The sequence below is a fragment of the Momordica charantia genome (assembly GCF_013281855.1).
Source record: "Momordica charantia cultivar OHB3-1 chromosome 1 unlocalized genomic scaffold, Mcharantia_2.0 BLBB01000001.1, whole genome shotgun sequence".
Classification (NCBI taxonomy): domain Eukaryota; kingdom Viridiplantae; phylum Streptophyta; class Magnoliopsida; order Cucurbitales; family Cucurbitaceae; genus Momordica; species Momordica charantia.
The window spans coordinates 20,543,400-20,563,655 of record NW_028275157.1 but is presented as its reverse complement, the minus strand read 5'-3'; the positions used below and the strand labels follow the sequence as shown (position 1 = coordinate 20,563,655).

The 20,256-nt window shown below is 34.9% G+C and overlaps 4 protein-coding genes across 6 annotated transcripts; 3 read left to right on the top strand and 1 right to left on the bottom strand.

The window, feature by feature from the left end:
• Positions 1-1,816: 1,816 nt before the first annotated feature.
• On the top strand, positions 1,817-2,777 carry LOC111005689 (SAUR-like auxin-responsive protein family). The gene has a single exon (XM_022277291.2). It carries the CDS (start codon positions 2,168-2,170, stop codon positions 2,486-2,488), a length of 321 nt encoding a protein of 106 aa, XP_022132983.1. The 5' UTR covers positions 1,817-2,167; the 3' UTR covers positions 2,489-2,777.
• A 5,682-nt stretch (positions 2,778-8,459) lies between these two features.
• EMB2296 (Ribosomal protein L2 family) lies at positions 8,460-10,469 on the top strand. The gene is made up of 2 exons (XM_022277519.2): positions 8,460-8,957; positions 9,942-10,469. The coding sequence occupies exons 1-2, from the start codon at positions 8,518-8,520 to the stop codon at positions 10,282-10,284; spliced, it is 783 nt and encodes a 260-aa protein (XP_022133211.1). The 5' UTR covers positions 8,460-8,517; the 3' UTR covers positions 10,285-10,469.
• Positions 10,470-11,203: 734 nt separating this feature from the next.
• MSRA5 (Peptide methionine sulfoxide reductase family protein) lies at positions 11,204-14,674 on the top strand. Its single transcript, XM_022277515.2, has 4 exons — positions 11,204-11,532; positions 13,066-13,178; positions 13,256-13,400; positions 14,030-14,674. The coding sequence occupies exons 1-4, from the start codon at positions 11,233-11,235 to the stop codon at positions 14,225-14,227; spliced, it is 756 nt and encodes a 251-aa protein (XP_022133207.1). The 5' UTR covers positions 11,204-11,232; the 3' UTR covers positions 14,228-14,674.
• Positions 14,675-15,888: 1,214 nt separating this feature from the next.
• On the bottom strand, positions 15,889-19,820 carry LOC111005963 (zinc finger CCCH domain-containing protein 6). Of its 3 annotated transcripts, none has more exons than XM_022277683.2 (5): positions 19,601-19,820; positions 19,420-19,528; positions 17,536-17,739; positions 17,328-17,452; positions 15,889-17,218 (listed from the first exon to the last, which is right to left on the bottom strand). In XM_022277683.2, the coding sequence occupies exons 2-5, from the start codon at positions 19,477-19,479 to the stop codon at positions 16,186-16,188; spliced, it is 1,422 nt and encodes a 473-aa protein (XP_022133375.1). In that variant the 5' UTR covers positions 19,480-19,528; positions 19,601-19,820; the 3' UTR covers positions 15,889-16,185. The 3 variants fall into 3 exon arrangements, with proteins under 3 accessions (XP_022133375.1, XP_087984077.1, XP_022133374.1); XM_088127951.1 differs by having other exon boundaries at positions 19,420-19,481; XM_022277682.2 differs by having other exon boundaries at positions 19,420-19,819.
• Positions 19,821-20,256: the final 436 nt, after the last annotated feature.

Sequence of the window (20,256 nt, the reverse complement as noted above, 5' to 3'; positions counted from 1 at the left end):
ATTGCTTCTTGCTGCGTGGAAGTTAGAACAATTTTCAAACTCAGATACCTTAAGTTGATAACATTATTGCAATCCTGGAAGTTCGCATTTCTATGACCCACAATGAATTGAAAAGCCTGCTTTTATGAAATTAATGAATGCACTTTGGAGCTCTGCTTGTTTACCCTGATAATTCTTAATGGGTAATGGGAAAGACGCAGAACGTGAATTGGGCTGTCCTACGTCAGTTTGGTCGACAGAGTGGCTGCTTACTTCATGGGCGACGAGATTGCTTTTGAGCCTTGGAACATGGGAAAGTGAAGCAAGTCAGCAAAGTGAGGCTGGATATATGAGTGGTGCTCATTCATAAAAGATAATTCACTTTTTATTACAACTCTCTAGTATCTTGAACTTGTGTATTTCTAGCGTTTGGATGGCCACATGGGTGGTCTTTTGATGTGGAGACATGCAAGGGAACTGGGTGGGAGCATATGACACAGTCTTTACTCAATATGTATCCTCTCAGTCTCTTGGCATTATTTACTATTAACATTTATAGATGTTTCATTTCACATACAGGTAACAGGTAATAAACAGTCGAGGAACGCGACGGTTTTTGAATCGTTCAAATGTGCCAACATCTACAGGGCCACGTAATTGTGGATTGTGGGTGGCCTAGCTTTGGGCTGAGCTGAGCTTTCAAGGACCAACTTATGTAATCCAAGCGACAGACCAGTACGCAGAAGAATTAAGAATAAAGAAACAAGTTTCGTCTCCATGGTCCACTACCGAAATAAGGTACTAAAGTCAAATCCATCCTACTTCGTGCCCGAAAGTAGAACCGTATGTCCTGGACTTGGACCACTCGGCAACTGAGTTGGAAAACAATCCTCTACTTGTGCGGATTCTGTTGATGCAGAGCCTCAAATTTTGGATTTGAACAGGTGGTCCAATCATGACTGAACTACCCTAATTTTTCAATCTGGTTTCATTTTCCCCCAAAATATAAAAGACAAAATCTCAGGTTTGGTCTTTCAATGTGGTGAGAGGGGTTTGTGTAGCTTAGATATTAGAAAGTCGTGAAACTCTTGTTTTCTGCCGAAAAATATTACTGGGAAACTGACATTTACGGGCTCTCATGTGGGAAACATGTAATATAGAGATATGCTTTTGAGTTTTGATTTTATTGCACGTCTTAGTTAAAATGTTCTGGCACCCCCGAAACCTTTTGCTTCCAGCTTTCTGATCAGCTGTCTATTTTTCGGATCTCTATGTGTTTGTGTAAATATTTTGGTTAATTTTTTTTTTCTTGGAAGAATCAATCTGAATTCTTAGGTGATTTATACAAAGAATGAAATGAACAATCTATAACTGTGGAATGTTTCTCTTATATAGAACAGGTTGAGAGCCCTAGCGTAGACTGATCATGTGGTCTGACAATACAATTCAATAAATACAGTACAACTCAGTGCCCAAAATTAATGAATACACACTCTGTCTTGACCTTTGCGTGTGGAAGAGTCTTAATTAATGGTCAAAGGTATTGAATTTCCTTTAATTAATTGTTAGGTACATAATTCGAGATAATTCTATATACTCTCGTGAAATCTAGGCCATATTATATTGTTTACATTTTGTTCTTATGTGAGTGATTTTTGAATTGGAAAGCAGAAGATACGAATGAATAATCAAATCTAGGAAGGAGATTGGAGTTGGTAGGCAGTGGAAATATATTTATTTTTTTGTCAATATACAATGTTCTAACTCTTTCCACCTGAACTTGATGTGGTTTCCAGTTCACCCATTTTATCTAATTCATCTGCCCAATTTTTTTGAAGTGCAGGTGGGAAAATTCATCCATGGCTGACGCAAATTGTGAAGGGGAGGGAGGGCCCCACGGTGTGTGTTCAAGAGACGCAACTGGGTAGCTAAAAGGCCCACTTGGGTTGGCATATGCGACGCCTCCCTACACAATTGGCTTAGAACTCTTGTGGTCTGCTGTTTACTCCCACATATCACATGATTTTGTTTCTCACCCTTCTTATTCTTCTTCTCCTTCCTCTTAAATACCTCTCTAATCTGTCCATTTTTTCAAGCCACCATTCAAACTGAAATCTCTCTCATCATCAATTATCTCCCTCCCTCCCACCAGCCAAAAACACACAACACCCTCCCTTTTACTACTATAATGGCTATCAAAAGGGCAAATCTACTTCAGCCATCAGCCTCCTTCAGACATATTATCAAAAGATGCTCGAGTTTTGGCAAGAGAAATGGCTGCAATGAAGACAGCCTACCCGACGACGTCCCGAAGGGCCACTTTGCTGTCTACGTCGGGGAAAACCGAAGCCGATATATTGTCCCGATATCGTGGTTGGGTCACCCCCAGTTCCAGAGCCTGCTGCAGATTGCAGAAGAGGAGTTTGGTTTCAGCCATGACATGGGACTCACCATCCCTTGTGAAGAGGTTGTTTTTCGCTCCTTAACAGCCATGATCAAGATCAGATGAGACCAGAGAAGGAAAAAATACAGAGGATTTTTCTCAAAGTTGTTTGGATATTAATTCGATAAAGGAGTTGGAAGGAGCCAAATTTGCCCTCCTCCTTTGCTGGAGTTTTTTTCTTTCATTTTTAACACGATTGACGTAAAATCATCTTTGATTATATATATTGTAAAGGTTTGGTTGTGCAGTTTTCTCCAAACTGTGAAGCTAAGCATATATTTATCATTTTTTTTTCCCTTGGAGGTCACTGGTTCAAGATGAAATGCCAAAGGCTTGCGAGGAATTTGCTTCTTTCCTTTAGTGTGTTATCGTGTTCTTCTTCATGAATCTGCCGTTATACAGATAAAGTTGCAGGCTTACCATTTATTCAATCAAAACCAAACCAAACATTTCTCAAGATTACATATATGGGTTAAATGATAAGTTTGACATCAAACTTTTTACCATTTACCATTGTGTTTATTTAGTCTCTATAGTTGACTGATCCTCAACAGTCATATCTACTTTCAAATTTTTGTATCTAATAAATGAAATATTTTTTCTTGTACAACAAACATGGAGACGAAGGATTGAACATTTAATCAAGAAAGGAATTTGGTATCTTGTCAATTGAGTTATGCCTGCTTAAGTTGACAATAGATATGGAACAAACAAACCACGAGTTTATGGTTATTTGAACTTGAGTATTTGGGGAAAAACATAATATTCAGGGGAAGGATGAGAAATATTTTGAACAACCCATTACTGTAGGAAAACCTTATGCCTTGAAATAAATTCATCAGGTTGATGATGATACGATAACGATGATATTATGTACTTGTTATCCAACAATCCCTTAGAGGACAGGCAAATAAGGTGGATAACGGGCGAGTGAAATAGAGGTTTGAGCTCATATTTGATGTTTCTCATATTTTACGAGAGATATGCTTACTTTTTAAATATGATCATGCCGGAGCTCGCCAAGAAGTACTTGATACTAGAATCATTGAAAGAATAATATCTAAAATTGAAGATAATCTAGATTTATTTTTCGTTGCTCGTTTGAGAACTACATTCTTTGTTCTTGTTGTTAACTCCACTAGGTTAATGGTTACCCGACATGTTAGATGATTATTTGAAGGTAATCTTCAACATAAACTTCCTACATAATTCTTAAATAATACACAATTAGAGTGACAAGTAAGTACAAAACGAATTAATGACACTCACATTTAACCCAAAATTTAAAATTCAGCCTGACATATTAGAAAAGTTTTAAAATAACATTATTAAATAGATATAACTCAAAATATTCAAGGGTATATGTCTACAAAGATTAAATAAGCATAAGTAAGTACAATATGCCAAACTTATAACTTAACTTTAAATATATCTTTTAACCTACCCATTTAAATTTCATAATATCAAAACAAGAGGTTTTATATTTAACTTCAACCCCGTATGTATAATATCACCTATTCTTAAATAATTAATGTGTTGAACTATGTGTAATGTCATTTACAAATTTAAACTTCCAAGTTCTCGCAACACAAAGAATACCAACTGAATTAGAAGGAATGAGTTCCACACCAAATCATGAAATCTTGAACGTTTAGAGCTGTGAATCAGAGTGTAGAGTGCAATTTCTTAATGATATGATATTAAACTTTGGGTTAAACAGAAAAAATATATATATCCTTAAAGAGAAAGCTTAGTCCAAATTAATGCACATGGCAGTGGGGCAGGTGGGGCAGGGGATGTCCACACATGGTGGATCATTCTACCAAACGGTGCGTATTGCTACCTTCCGTGCTTTGCTAGTTTAAGTATGATCTATCAAGAGCCGCACAAGACGACTTTTATCTTCCCTTAATTATTGGATAAGTGTCGTTTTGTCATCTCTTATTTATTAAGTCCGTAATATTCATTTTATTTTTTTAATGTCCGATGCTTACGTTTGAAAGCGAAAAAATTAGATGAAATTATGAGCTAATTTCGGTGATTAATTAGATGGAGACAAAATTCGTCACATGACAACACTGTGATTAAAATCAATTTCGTTTTCTTCTTCTTCTTCATCATTCAACTTTTATTCTTTCCATATCTTATGAAAGATTGATTAGATTTCAATCTCAGGCTCTCATAATTGTTTCTGTTATATTTTTTGTTTTTCTTCGACATGTTTGCTTGAGGTTTAATAACTGTTTCTACCTTTATGTTATGTTTATTTGAGATTTTTTGAAGCTTCGAAATTTGTTATCAGGCGTAGGATTAGAGTTGTCCTCTCGTCAAAAAATACGTGTTCAGACTTCAGTTTGAACAAGGTGAGGATGACCATACAAGATTGGAGTGAAGTGAAAGCCCACTTTAGTATAGACTTTAAATTGCAAATTTTATACAAAACTCGTGTACATTTTACTCCCAAGCCTATACAACTTCTATGTACGATACCATTTTAAACTAAGTGATAATTTAAGCTTCAGAATATACGTGGTCAAAGTACCACATTATTGTAATGACTGGATGTCCATCTCGAAACTAATCTCTAGAATCTTGTATATAAAGTTTTTAATTTTTTTTCTTTGTTTTTAATTTTTAAAGTTTGGAATATGGATAAGATTTAAATGCAATAAAAGAAAAAGAAAAAATATGAAAAATTATTTCTGAATGAAATTATATTTGGAAAACATTGAACAAAGAGTAAAATAGTTATGAATATGGACTTGCAATGAGAAATTGGTGGTTGTTATTATATTCTTTTAAAAAATGTATTTTCTTAAAATGAAAAAGTTTGTTGATGTGAAATGTACCTAGAGATAGTATGAGGTAAAATGTCAAGAAACAAAATGATGATAAGATAATCTTGACTACATTTCCGTTCACATCTACTGCTATAAAGTTATATATGAAATTTACTCTTACTTTGACTATTTCTCTAAAATTTAGGATAAAAATGAGGAATTTGAGAACATCAAAAATTTCATTGAATAATCATTTTATTTACTTTTGTTTCTGATAACAAAAAATAACTATTTTGTTTAATTAGTTTTATTTTTTAAAAAATAAGCCCGCTCATAATTTCTTCTTTTCTAATGGAAAATTATTTTCAAAGTAATTTCTAAGAGGTTATTTTTTTTGTTTGTTTTTGAAGGTCAGTTAAAAAAGTTTAATTGAAAAAAAAACGAAAAAATTTATTAAACAACAAAACTCAACCGATTAAAAATCTTAAATCTTTTAGAGATGAAATGGGTTTCTAATTGAATTTGAGACGTAACGAAATTTATCCAAATCCCTACCTTAAAGAGCAACAAAATAAAAGGAAGATCCAAAAGGTTAAACCTTCCCATACACTTTGGAGAGATCTTTCTAGAACATCAAATCTGACCACTAATACACCGAGAGGGTACTCCATTGTGATCCATATTTTAGAAATTGGATGGACCACAATTTTTGCTACAACATTTGAAGTACCAAATTAAAGGGGATGAAAAATGATGATGACATAATGGATAAAGCTAGTGTATGTTTTGGACAACATTCTTTGAGACCAAGCCTTTGTTTTCCTTGTGGGAGTAGTTTGGAGACCATATGGGTTGGGTGAGGCCAAGTTTGTAGGGCACCCATGTTGGGACACTTGCATTTGCATGCCCCAAGGACTAAGCACTCTTTTAGGCATGTGGGTTTTGTTATTGGAGAGATTAGTTAACATTTGTATTTGTTATTTCTGTTTTACCTATTAATTATTGAGAATTTGTGTATAAATACATTTGCTAGCTTTCTCTTATTTTTCAAAAAGAACAGCTCCTTCTATTAATGATGGATTATTGCAGGTTTCATATGAGCCTTAAATATATCATTAAAAACCAAACTTTTATATTTATGTTAAATACTATTTTGGTAATTCTAAGATGTTTATTTTGGTTTCTGCATTTTCATCTTATGTTCATTTTAGTTACTGTATTTTTGAAATGTCTATATTGGTCCCTGTACCTTTAGAAAGTTACTATTTTGGTCTTCCATTTTCATTTTTATCTCATTTCTTTCCATCATAATTTTAGCATGACACTTTACTCACTAAATTTTTTGAATGTCATAAATTTGTATTGAAGAGTTTACATTTCCATGTTAAAATTTTGCAAATAGAGATTAAATTGATCATTCTTTGAGTATACAGAGACCATAATAGATATTTTAAAAGTACACAGACTAAACTGAATAAAATTTAAAAAGATGAGGACCAAAAGAGCATTTCAAAATGCAGGGACGGAAATAAACTAAAGCAGAGTACATAGATCAAAATAATATTTAATAAACTTTAATTTCAAATAAAAAATAAAATATTATTACACGTTAAGTTAAGTGATATCTTAAAAATTTATCAATGTTGCATAAAAAATGATTATGTTTCAAGGGATGGTGCAATATTATATTTTAACTTTTTTTGGTAAATGAATTTTACATTCTAAAAATATTAAGAGAGAAAATTAAAGGAAAACCGTTAAAATCTTAACTCATTTATATATTGCTTTTGAATTTAAAACAAACCAAAGAAGCCTCCTCCTTCCTCTATCGTCTCGGCCCTAATTGTACCGTCTGTTGGAGTTTCTTGAAAAAAAGTAAATTATATTTTAAGATTTATAGAAATTTTGTACTATTTTTTAACATACAACTTAAAAGATGAGTTTGCTACTTTTTGTGATAAAGTTAAAATGTCTCGCCAAAAAACGCGAAAGGGAAGACAGCTCACTAGATTTCATTTTATTACACTACCCTAAGTTGTATTGTGGGCTTTTTCCTTTTTCTTTTTTTTTTATATGGCAAATAGTTTTAAAATGATGTTGATTCCCGAATCGGTGACTGCTCACCTTTTGAACCGTCTGACCGCATCATCTGAGATCGAGATCGAATAGGATAGAGAAACTTACTAAAAAAATAATGCTTTAAAAAATTTTCGACTAATAGGTTTTCTTTTGAAAGGAGCTTGAATTTAGATCTCAAAGTTGTTAGAGTTGACATGTATGTCTATTCACCAAAATGAATCTTATTGTGTCCGTCTTTTGAGGAGACAACGTACAATTTCTTTTAACATGTGGGTACATGTTGTATCTCAATGCCACGTATACCTAGTAGCAAGGAATTTCTAGAGTATTATTTTAAGAAAGCACGTGTTAAGAAAATAGAAAACCAACACATGTTTGATATTCATGTTTGGTTTTATATTTTTAAAAAATGTAGACAATTGAAAAGATATGCGGGAAGAGAAAAATATATGTAGAATAGAGATTACAATAGGTGGGGATATTCTCCCCATTTTCGCCTCGCAAAAATTATTAGTCCTTGTCTCTACATCATTCTCCAATTTCGAAAATTGAGGTACATGTTGAGGAATCGTTGTTTGGGTACATGAACCTTCGTAATTATCGATTTAGTAATTAATTTTAATTATTTTTAGAATCTAAAAAATAAAGAAGAGTATTAAGCATATTTATTTGGTTGAAAATCTATTATTTATTAATATAAATAATTAGTTTTAAAAATATTTAATATTTTATTCATAATTTGGTAAAATAATTGATAAAATATATTAATTATTTATAAAATGAAACCGAAAACAGGTCCGGACATGTTGTATATTATTGGAGTGAGAACACGAAGATTTTTGTATTGATTTTTGTCATCTCTAATACAGGGATATAAAATTAAAGTTTAGAGATGTGAATTTCTATGGAAAAATTTAGAAAGATTGAAAGTGATTATGGTAAACTAATAATATTAATATAGATTTAAACATAAGTTTACATTATAATAATTTACCAATAATTGAAATTAGTTCATTAATCAAGTGTCCAACTTATTTGCTTCTGTCTAATTATGCAAGCAACACCATGGGCCGGTAGCCTTAAAAGGCCCAACTCAGTTGGGCTTCGCCTATTTATTAGAATCCAGAGTGGGTCGGCCCGCTTCAATTTGGTGTCATATAAATTCATCTCAACCCTAGGTTTTTGTCATTATCGCCGCGGCAGCAAACTGAAAATCTCCGATCTCCCGGAGCCGCCATGGGAAGAGTCATCCGTGCTCAGCGTAAGGGAGCGGGCTCCGTTTTCAAGTCTCACACCCATCATCGGAAGGGTCCGGCCAGATTCCGAAGTCTCGACTTCGGCGAACGAAATGGTTATCTGAAAGGAGTCATCACTGAGATTGTTCACGACCCAGGCCGTGGAGCGCCGCTTGCTCGAGTTACCTTCCGCCATCCTTTCAGGTACAAGAAACAGAATGAACTGTTCGTTGCGGCTGAGGGTATGTACACTGGCCAGTTTGTTTACTGCGGAAAGAAGGCGAATCTCATGGTTGGGAATGTCTTGCCCCTAAGATCGATCCCTGAAGGTGCCGTCGTCTGCAACGTCGAACACCATGTTGGTGACCGTGGCGTTTTTGCAAGATGTTCGGGAGACTACGCGATTGTTATTAGTCACAATCCTGATAACGATACTTCCAGGTTATTAATGATTCCTAGTTCTTGAAAAGAAAGTTTTCTGATAATTTTTTTGGGTGTTTATCTAATTCTTTTGATTTACTCCAGAAAGCTAATTCATTTTATTGTGCTTGTATGATCCTTTGCGCTAGAGTGAGTTATGATATTTGTTGCACCAACCTTGTAAATCGTACTAATGCTAATCAGTAACTAGTTAATTTTGTACTTGTATGAACGAATTTTATATGAGAATTAAAATTGCCTTCGTGGTTTTGTTTTGAGCATACTGTATTTTCTGATGAGCCCTATAGAGGAAGGGGCTGATGAACGGGATAATATATCAAGAGAGAAGGATGAATAGTGCCTAATAGTCTAGTCGGATGTCGTGGAGGAGATTTGGAAATTAAAATAAATTTTCAGAGACGGAAATAGACGGCTGACTATAATCAGAAGTAAACAAATGGAGCAGGGTAGAGGAAATAAGAGACGTGAAAAAAATTCCTATAAATGAAATCAAGTTTTAATTTTGAAACAAATATTCATGAGTTCGTGTAATGTAAACTTTATCCATCATGGTGGCCGCCCATGTAGCCCTAAACTTAATTTTTATGGCAATGAAGTTGCAAGCAAAGCATTAGGCGCTTGCAAGATAGGTGCTCGGGCAAGGGTGCATCTCCATGCCTCAGCTCTCGCCATAAGCTAATGTCTCATTGCACATTGAAAGAGTTGGTTAAAATACTGCTCTAGGCTTCTCCATACGTAGTTGGTGGAATTTCAGAAGCAAAGATAAGGATATGTTTCTGTGCAATTTGGTGCTAGTTGCTTATGAGATTGTGCAAATTGGAATCTGAATGACAATTGATGTTTATTGCTTGTTTAGAACTCAGCTGTTTTTGTAACATCTTATTTTGATCGAAGAGATAATGCATGTTACTTGATTCTAGCTGTGTTGATTCAACATTTTTCACTTTTTAGTTTAAGCTGATATTCATCTTCAATTACTATCAGGATCAAGCTTCCATCTGGTTCCAAGAAAGTAGTTCCAAGCGGGTGCCGTGCTATGGTCGGTCAGGTTGCTGGTGGGGGTAGGACTGAGAAGCCCCTTCTTAAGGCTGGTAATGCTTACCACAAATTTAGAGTTAAGAGGAACTGCTGGCCTAAGGTTCGTGGTGTTGCCATGAATCCCGTTGAGCATCCTCACGGAGGAGGTAACCACCAACACATTGGACATGCCAGCACTGTCAGGCGTGATGCACCTCCTGGTCAAAAGGTTGGGCTCATTGCCGCCAGGAGAACTGGTAGGCTCAGAGGACAAGCCGCAGCAACTGCTGCCAAAGCTGACAAGGCTTAGACGGTTTTATATTTATTTAGATCATTACTTGTTTTTGAGAACTTCCATTTTACTCCCAACTTTTGAGAAGGTGTTGATTACAATTGAAAATTTTGTTTTGTTTTCTTCCATATGTGATGAGTTTGGTCCAAATATACTGTTTTTTGTATTTCACATCATCGTTAGAGTGGAAGATTTCTTTTGCATGGGATGCTCTGATAGTCATTTTGTTTGGCCCATTGTGTTGATCAGGTTGTCTTTGTTACTGTACTGAGTGAGTTATTATTCGTGGTTTTATTAGGGCAATTTCAGGATTTTTCTTGTAGTATTCATTATCTTATAATATGAACGAGGGCCCTCTAATTTAGATGGAAAACGAAATCTGCTTCCAAATTTTAGGTTGTGATATCTGGTCAAGTCTCGGCATTGTTTTACTTTGAACTAAAGTTGCATTTTCACCGGGTGCCCTCTAAATTGAGGAAACAAAATTTGAGGGCTCAAAAGGTGAAGTGCGAGGATATTTACGAAGATTGTTTTTTTCTTCTTTCGAGTTTAATAACAGTTTGGTAATGCAACTGCCTTTATTTATTTCAGAAATTTTATTTTATTCTTATACTAAATATTAAAATAAATTAAAAGGTTAATTTACAAATTTGATTCTCATGGTTTAGTCATACTCTATTTAGTTGATTGCTAGGGTTATAAATAATTTATGAAAGATCTATAGGGTTACAATTAGTTTAATAATGATCTTTTTTTTTTTTTTTGAAGAAGTTAATAATGATCTAATCGAAACTTAACAATATTGAAACAATGTTTCTTGATCTCCAACCTCTACAAATTAAAGGAAACCAAAATTTGATTTTGGGCCTGGGCTTCAACTTTTGAGCTGGCCCTAAAATTTAGAGTCCATGAATGCGGAGATGAAGGTTCAATTGCTCGAGCTGTACGCATGTGTTGCAGACAGTAATGGCTCTTTTGCAGACGACTACATGCCTCCGCATTTCCATACTCCTCTTCTTCCTCATCTTTTTGTTGCCCAAGGAAGCTTACTGCATCAGAATCCCGAATCGAATCGCGGAATCTAGCACCAATCCGTCAACCCATCAGTCCTTGAAGACGGCAGTTTTCTCTCTGGGATGTTTCTGGAGATCCGAAGCCGTTTTTGGTTGCTTGGATGGAGTCTTCCGGACCACTGTTGGCTACGCTGGTGGTTCTAAATTGAACCCCGAGTATCGTAGCTTGGGGGATCACGCCGAGTCTGTTCGGGTTCGGCCTATAACCATCTTTGCTCCTTACATCTCTCGTTTTTTGATTGCTTGATTTTGACTTTTCAATTTGTGAATTTTCGCCGTCCTGTGTTCCGGATGAAGTTTTAGAATTGTGTACTTCCGTAGACCATGTTTATACGCTTGCTTGTATTGGACAAGACATTGTGGCGTGTCATTACTTCGGTGGATTTATCTTTTCAATCATGTTTTGTTTCTTTGATTGGATTTATTTGTCTGGAAATTCTCCTTGTGCGAGGGATGAATGTGGTTTAAATTGCTTGGCATTTGGTGTTGTGCCACTTTTGGGGGGGCTTCTGTCGGATTTGCTTGTCACAGATCTCTGATGTGCAAATGTATTAAATCCTGTTTTCTTTTTGTCGAAGATTTGTCAAAGCTCTTATTTTGTGGAAAAGAAATCATTAATAACTCCAAAATAATTCGTCTCGGCTCTTTATGTATCAGACGAGGCATTCTTGAAGTACATGCATTTAAGAAATTGTTCAAGTGAGGTCGGAAGTTTAGTCCTTCAATTGCTTCTGTGTTCTGTATGCTTCCTGTAATCAAAGAAGCCTTAACTTAATCCTAGAAATTGATGGATTCATTTGGAGAGGCCTCCCTCTAGCCTTTTGTGTTCATTGTAATTTTTCTTGGGTACCTTGATTGTCTGGCGAAAACTTATCCATGTGAACAAATCATGGCAGCATTTAAAATTCTTTCAGATGTTATATCCAAATCAGGTACAAGAAATGCACAACCTTCGGGTTTCATAGTAGCTTGCACGACTAGTAAGCTAACCATGGTGGTTTATGTTCGTTGCAAAATGTTTTTAGTAAAGTGGATATTATAGATTCAAGTGTTGAAGAATTCAATTCATTGGATACTATGGGTATCTAAAATCTATGTCAATCCTTTTATGGACTGTCTGGTTATCTTCCTTATTTATTCTTGCTCGCAATCTATCTGATGGGTTTCATCATCGTACTTAGTTCTCAAGGATGGTATTACTTTCCTCTCTTTTTCTACATGCATTCATTGCTTCTCAGTCAATATTTCTGATTGATAATGTCCATTGATAGTTTATTACATTTTCTTTTTCCAACGATAGGAGTTGGATGGGAGTAAAAGGATCTCAAACTTTTCAGGGGAAAAAGTACAGGGCCTTGGTTTCCATTGGAGCCACCTAGAATAAATGTAATTGTAGGATATTACTCACTGCATAATATTTTTGTTCGATTGGTATTAACCCTCTCCCTCAGTTTCTAAACTCACAGCACATTAGTAGGTCTTAAGAATTTTATCTTTTTGTTACTAAAGAAAGTAACTTTGGCATGTGGTTGCTAATTTCCACTTGCGAGTTATATGGTGAAATTTCATAGACAATGACATAATCCACTTTCAAGTTACAAATTTCCAGTCACTTGTTGATATATGATTATTTAGAGTCTTGAAAATTTTGCACTGTAGGTTCCATTACATTACTTGTCTGTTTGGATGTTCAAATATTTATTGCATGCTTTGTAATTATTTGCAGGTTGAATATGATCCCAAGGTTACCAGTTTTAGGAAACTTTTAGAGGTTTTTTGGTCCAGTCACGATTCTAGGCAAGTGTTTGGGCAAGGTCCTGATGTGGGCAACCAGTATAGGTATGTTGTAAATTCTAGCTCATGATTTAAACATAAATGAACCTTTGATAATGGTGTTGTGTATTCTTTTGTGTCAGATCTATCATTTTTACTAATGACACTGAAGAATCTAGACTGGCTGCTGTCAGCAAAGAAAAAGAGCAACTGAAGTCAAGAGGAAGTGCTGTGACTACACAAATTCAGGAACTTGGAGCATTTTATCCTGCAGAGGCTGAACATCAGGTTAGTATCATCGATTAATATTTCCTTTGAAGCTATCTTGCAAACCTTCAGCTTTTGGGATTTCCTGCTTCTTCACATGGAACTCACCTATAAATGTCGCTGGTCTATTCCTGCCTTATAAATTGCTACACCCCACCCCACTTTTTTCTTTTTTGGATAACCCTACCGTTTTGAAGATTTGCTCTTCTATCGAAGGCTCGGACTTGGGAGGCATCAAGTTTTTTTTTCCTTTCTATTTTGAAGTGCATCCGAAGGTTGGAACATGCGACCTCTAGGTAGGTGTTATTCAGAGATCGCATGTCCTTGCCAATGGGCTGCCCACTTTTCTTCCCATTTGAACTTTAAATATGATAAAGGTTAAGATGTCTCTGCTCCTTTCCTACTCTATAAATTGCTATCCACGGCCCCACTTTTTCCATTTGAAGATGAAAAAGTGCAGCAGAAGTTTTGGGTCCTTGGCATTAGAATATGTCTTGATTGAATCATCCACAATATCCCACCTTGGGCGAACATAGTTTTACTTTGTTCTCCACGACTCGGTTCTGCAGACCTTCATGGTTGAAAATGGAGTTGTTGGCATCATTTTTCAAGTCTCGCTCACACTATACATGTTTAACAAACACACGCAGAAATTTGAGCTGAAGAGGAATCCTTTCTTTCTTCAACTAATGGGAAACTTGCCAGAAGAGGAGCTCGAGATGTCCACTTTGGCAGCAAAGATGAATGGGTATGCCGCAGACCTCTGTCCTCCAAAGATTCAGAAGCAAATTGATGCCAAGATCAACGACATTATTAAAAAAGGATGGCCCATTCTGAGGGAAAAATAAGTTAGTTTACCTTCGTGGCAAAGTTCTAGCTTGGATAGCAAACCAACTCTGTTGCTTCAGTTGAGCTTCTTGTACTGCTGGACCATTGCAAGGTTGCAGAAGCAGATTGTTTGGGTCATTGATTGGATTTCCTTGCCTAGCTTCAATTTTGTGTAACTATAAATATTCTATTCTTTCCCAAATCCTTCATGTAGATTGATTGATTACTCATTACCAATTGGGATTTTTTCATTCTTTAAACCTTGAATTTCTCCATTCTCACGTTCAGGAACTGAGCTGTATCTCATGTTTTTGATCTAGAGTAACAGGCGTTGGAGATTCGACAAGCTCCATAGTCGATTAAAAGATTATGCTATAAGCTAAATCTTTTGTGTTTGTATGAAAAAATCATGATAATACTGAAGAGGGCGATTGAGGTAATAGATTGGATGCGTGATTTAACTTTTCTTTCTTTGAATACTATATTTGGTGGGTGGATATATTTATTGCTAAATATACCAAATTTATTAACAAAAATGTGATGTATGGTAAAATTAATCACAAGTACTATGTTAATAAAATAGTTATTTAATGATATATTAATTTTTTGTTAATAAAATTTAACATTTTTTTTAATGCAATGCTCTAATTGAGAATTTTTAATAAGTTCCAAATTGAAAATTACCTCAAACATTAGAAACTATCTTGTATGTTTAGTCTATATTTATTTTAGATTATTAGTTGAAATTGAAACATTAAAACCATAATGGTTTTTTAAATTTGTAATTTAAGATGTGCCCGATGGAGTCAAAGCGAGCATAGTTCAGAAATGTGTCCAAAGGGTAGTACTTCACCTCCACATGCTTACTCTCACAATTTTACTTGTAATTTGTAATTTATTTTTAGTTCAATGACATGTGAGGATTGAGATTGAACCTCTGACTTTTTGATCGAGTATATGCCAAAGAGGTTTTTGAATTAGGGAGCTCAATCATAATTGATGAAGTCAACCTAAAATATTATTTAAAACTTGATTTCTTCCAAACTGTCTATTTAAATTGTATGAACTTGAAATATGGATAAAACAAATCCAACTCGATTCAATACCAACACAACATAATTTTTAGTAGTGTTATAGCTCATGCCACTACAAACATATGAAACCTAGAACTTTATAAAAACATGATGATGTCAAATTATTTGACCCACGTATATATTTAAAACGTTTAGTTATAAACTATTTGTTTGGTATTTAAATAGTTAACAGTGAATTCATAAAGGTGACTGTAATATATCTATCTTTTAAAAATTTTTATAATATAATATGTAAGGGTGGAAATTTGAACTCACGAAGTTAAAATTAACCAATTGAGCTATAATTCTTTATAGTTGAACAATATATAGTTGAACAATATATGGAGTGACAATGTGAATCTTTTATAACCTCAGCCAATTTCGATGCTCTAATTGACCCACATTTGAAAACATTCCTTAGTAGTCCAGATATGAAAAAGAAGATGCCCAAGAATCTACTTTATAGATATCATATTTCAAGGTTTTTGGCTAACAACTTTATAATACATTTCAAAAGCACTTTAGTTTAAACTTCTGATAAAATTTTCCAAAATTAAAAAAAATAGTTAAAAAAAAATGAAGTTAATAAAATTGTTGCTTCCATCACATAAGGCCTAAAAAAATGCTCTATTTACTAAATAGAATCGTATGCTAAGAATTCACATTCATGCTGCAGGATTATGCAGGGAACCATTTATCCCTGCTAATCTCAAACAACCAACTACTAATAAACGAATATCCCAGATTCAAAATTCTCCCTTGGAAATCTTGTTGAAATTCATCCTGATTTCCTTTATAATTAACACAAGATTTTTTCCCTGCCTCACAAAAAGATCATACTTTCCTTGCCTGAGCCACCAAAAAAAAAAAAAAAGGAAATTTCTGAATGGTGAAGCTTAACCCGATTACGTCCTACCTGTAACTTCGCCACACAGTTTCATTCTCTTAGCGTTTTGATTCTTAAGTGAGATATCATGTTTGAATTGGCAATTTATGCCATTTCGACACCCTTTCGGGCCATTAAAATATATGCATTGTTTCTGAATCTTGGGTTTCAAGTTTTCTGCTTTCATCTCATGTACCATATTCAGATTATGATGATTGTGATTATTGCCATCTTGTCCTAGTTTCTGTTCCTTACTGTCCCTCTGATCTCCATGTTGTCTTACTAGGTTCTTATAGTAGTTAAGATCCTTCCATTGCTGTGCTTCTTTTCTTACCGAACTTACCGGGGCGGGAACTGTACCGATTTTAGAATAGTTCCCGCCATTTGGTATGGTAATATTTACCTTGTTGAGATCTAGTGCTGGCAAGTGGCCTGGGACTGAGGCTGGCTTCACATCAGATGCAGGGAAGGTACTCATCTGAGGAAGAGCAGGGGTTACCATAGATGGGAATCCATTCAACACTTTTGGCAAGCTTCCATTTGGGAGTTTCGGTATCGTATCGAATTTTGGCAGAGACAAAGAAACTGATTCGCTAACTGGCTTCGTTGCGGGTACTGATGCAGCAGTGGCAATGGGTGGACTCCCAGACTCAGATTCGGATAGAGGGAGAATATTTGTCAAATTCTGTATCATTTTCGGGTCACTGAAAATTTTAATGAGCAAATTGGTGTCGATCATGCTTCCCTGCTCCGTGCTTTTCATCAATACCGCCATTGCAGTAGAGGCGGCAGCAGCGACATCTACACCAACATCGGGTAAATTTTCGATAGGTTTTTCAACAGCAGATGTTTCCGTGGCACTTTTTGGGATTGCAGAATCCAACCTAACATTGGAAGCCATCATCGGCAGAGAGCTTGTAGAGAAGTTTCCTACAGCAGCTGAATCTGACTCTGTATCTTCACACTCATCTTCTTCAATGGGAATGACAGGGACAAGAGGAGTGAGGCCATCATCGTAAAGCTCATCCTCAATGTCAACAGAAACTGTCGCACTATACAGCAAAAGAAAGTGATCGGAAAGTTTATCTTGAATAAGGTTGATGTTAACACAATAACAAGCTTCCAAATTGATCTCAGAAAACAAGGGTATGATGAAATTACCCTGGTGGAATAGCAGAAGCTCGGGGATAAACTGCTTCAAGAAATCTCATTTCCCTCAATTTCTGAGATTCTACCTCTTTACTTTCCTCTCCTGCTGCCACACACCAGTTGCAATTCATAACAAACTGTACAAAGAGAAACGGTATTGCAATTTGACATATTGGACGCAAAAAGATTGAGAAGAACAGAAATATCTAATAGGGCTAACCTTGGGAGGACACTTCCACTTAATCGAAGAGATGCAGGACAGATCTGCTAATTGGTTTCCTGACTGAGTGACCTCAAATCCAGGGGGACAGTCGTTAAATTCGGAAGTTAAAGGATGCAACATCCAGGGAGTTTTAGCTTGGAGATGATCTGGAGATTTCAAGCCAACTTTCGAAGGGCAGTCCTCTGACGAGAATAACTTCACCTATTTAAAAACATAACCATTCACCTTAATTTTGGACATCATGGTACATAAATTTGCATGAGTTACATAGCCGGAAGAACAGGGAAAACCATTAAACTATCAAATATTTATTAGTCGAGTCACTCTGCAACATCCCATCATAAGTTATAACATAGTATAACATTTCAAGTTCCAAAAGTTTAAGAACATATCAATGTTCAAACCAATTTAATGATCAACCAATGTCTTATGAGTTGCCCCCTTCATTGCCAAGGCATACTTGCAAGAATATATACAACGTAGAAAATAGGCATTCAATCAAGTGGCATCTGAGGAGAAGCCAGTACAGTTTGCAATAAAGTGGGAGAAGCCAGTACAGTTTGGGGAGAATGAAGATAGAGACAATTACAGAATAACAATCTTTAAAACATGGTAGTATTTGGAATGAACATATCAACATCGAGTTACTCCACCAGACATTGAGAGAGCAGTTTCTGATGTGAGAGTTAAAAAAAATGCAACTAGAATAGACATCCTGCATGCTTGACTTAATTGAGTGTCCAGTTTAGAAGAGACACATCAAATCACCCCATGCTTGACCCACTCAAGTTCAGAAAGATGCTTACACAACCCAGCCTGGTTTGAAACCCAGTTTGGATTCAGTTGCTCTGTTTTTTTTTCCAGTTATTAATGTTTTTTGTACAGCTCTATGCTATAATCTCAAATCATATGGTCTCAATAACAGAAGAATGAAAAGGGTTGGTTTTTTACCTCCAGTAATCTATGAAAGAAACAACAATTACTCAAAAAATGTATAGTCTAAGGGGCGATGGAACTTCAGTTCTTATATATGGTTGGTTTAGAATTTTTGTTCGAAGAAAGAAACTTCAATTCTTCCGTGACAGATATCACTTTATAAGAGTTGACTGTTGAATAATATGATTTCTACTTCGCAAATATTTTGTTGTTATTGTTGTTGTTTTTTTGTTTTAATTCATCCTTTTTTCTCCCTCCCGATTAGTGGCTCACAAGGAAATACTTGGAATAAAGTACAGGAACCAATCTGTTCATACTTAGTCGTTCAAGCTTAGGTTACAAATCAGAGCGGTGTTGTTCTTGTAACTTTGTTCTGATTTCTGAATCATGTTGTATTTCGTCGTTCTTAATCAGACCATATTTTACTTAAATTTTCTTCTTGACATTTAAGAACGTCTCTCAGATCGTTCAAATGGACTGCGGTTAGTTTAATTTCGTAAGATGATGCAATTGTGTTTACCATTTAGCCCAGATTTTGGGTGCACAGGAAGATTAAGTGCATTTATTCACAATCTTAATGACTTCACCTGATCCACCCAGCGATATTTATTAGTATTTTTTTTTTTTTTGGTTCTCAAGATGGCGAATTCATTAGCAATACTTGAAAAACATTGTCCCAATGCCCAGTAATTCTATTCGTCTAGATTAATATTGTCAAATTCATCTGTGAGAAAAACGTTAAATTTGACATTTATTCAGCAAATCAACAGAAAAAGAAAAAAAAAAGCTCATTTATTTTTGTTCTAATTTTCTTATTTGTCTCGAACAATGAGAAAAGGGGTAGATTACTAGATTCTATCTATTGAGTAAAAGACCATAAGGTATATAGATCTTAATGATTTTATAAGAAAACGAAACTCCGATTAGAAGATATCACGATTATACCTGACAAAGATTAACTCCATGAGCCCACGAAACACCTCTCGATTTCCTCGACCGCTTCATCTCTAAATCTCAGATCAAAGACGCTCTTACCTCAAAATTTATCTTCAAACTACAACTAAAGTTTCAGATTAAAGCATATAGCGAAACGACCGATCGATTGCCAAGGGGATAATCTACTTACAAATGAATGATTTGTATTATCTGAGAAACCTTAATCTTGAGGTGGATCCAATTATGAAAGTTTCTGATCAGAAACTTAAAGATTCAAACGAGGAAAATGGAAGAAGATAGAATGGGAGAGAAGGAGATGACAAGGAAAATGGAAGAAGAAGATGAGAAGCTGAGGTATAGGAAAATGCCCTAGAACCGACTCATGTGATTCCTTTATGGAAGGTGTAGGGACCTTCTTTAGGGCTTCGATTTTTTCAACAAAATACAAATTTACTATTTAAGTGAGTTTCTCTTTCTATTTTTTTTAAATGTTTTTATATGCTGTTGAGATATCACTTCAAATTTCAAGATTATAATGGATCAAATAATTTTGAATTTCAAGATTGTAAAATACTTTTTTTTGAAAATAATATACAATGTTAAATTTGATTTTTTAAAATAAAAATAGTTTATAATTTATTTGTTATTTTATAAAATAAACATATTAGTTTTTAAATTCAACATCCATCGCTTTTTAATCAGAAACCTATATTTGAGTTATGTTAAGTTCGCAACTATATTTTTTGGATTAAAAATGATATTTATTAAATCTTAATAACTTAATTTTATTATAGTATCTTTTTCTAAATGATATTGCTAATTTATCAAATATATATATATTTTTAC

Coding starts and splice junctions, on each gene's coding strand:
- MSRA5 (XM_022277515.2), top strand. CDS start 11,233: ATGGCTCTTTTGCAGACGACTACATGCCTCCGCATTTCCATACTCCTC. Junction 11,533..13,065: donor ATCACGCCGAGTCTGTTCGG/GTTCGGCCTATA, acceptor AATTATTTGCAG/GTTGAATATGATCCCAAGGT. Junction 13,401..14,029: donor CTGCAGAGGCTGAACATCAG/GTTAGTATCATC, acceptor AAACACACGCAG/AAATTTGAGCTGAAGAGGAA.
- LOC111005689 (XM_022277291.2), top strand. CDS start 2,168: ATGGCTATCAAAAGGGCAAATCTACTTCAGCCATCAGCCTCCTTCAGA.
- LOC111005963 (XM_022277683.2), bottom strand. CDS start 19,479: ATGAAGCGGTCGAGGAAATCGAGAGGTGTTTCGTGGGCTCATGGAGTT. Junction 17,740..19,419: donor ATGGAGTTAATCTTTGTCAG/GTATAATCGTGA, acceptor GTTTTTAAATAG/GTGAAGTTATTCTCGTCAGA. Junction 17,219..17,327: donor GCTTCTGCTATTCCACCAGG/GTAATTTCATCA, acceptor TTTGCTGTATAG/TGCGACAGTTTCTGTTGACA.
- EMB2296 (XM_022277519.2), top strand. CDS start 8,518: ATGGGAAGAGTCATCCGTGCTCAGCGTAAGGGAGCGGGCTCCGTTTTC. Junction 8,958..9,941: donor CCTGATAACGATACTTCCAG/GTTATTAATGAT, acceptor AATTACTATCAG/GATCAAGCTTCCATCTGGTT.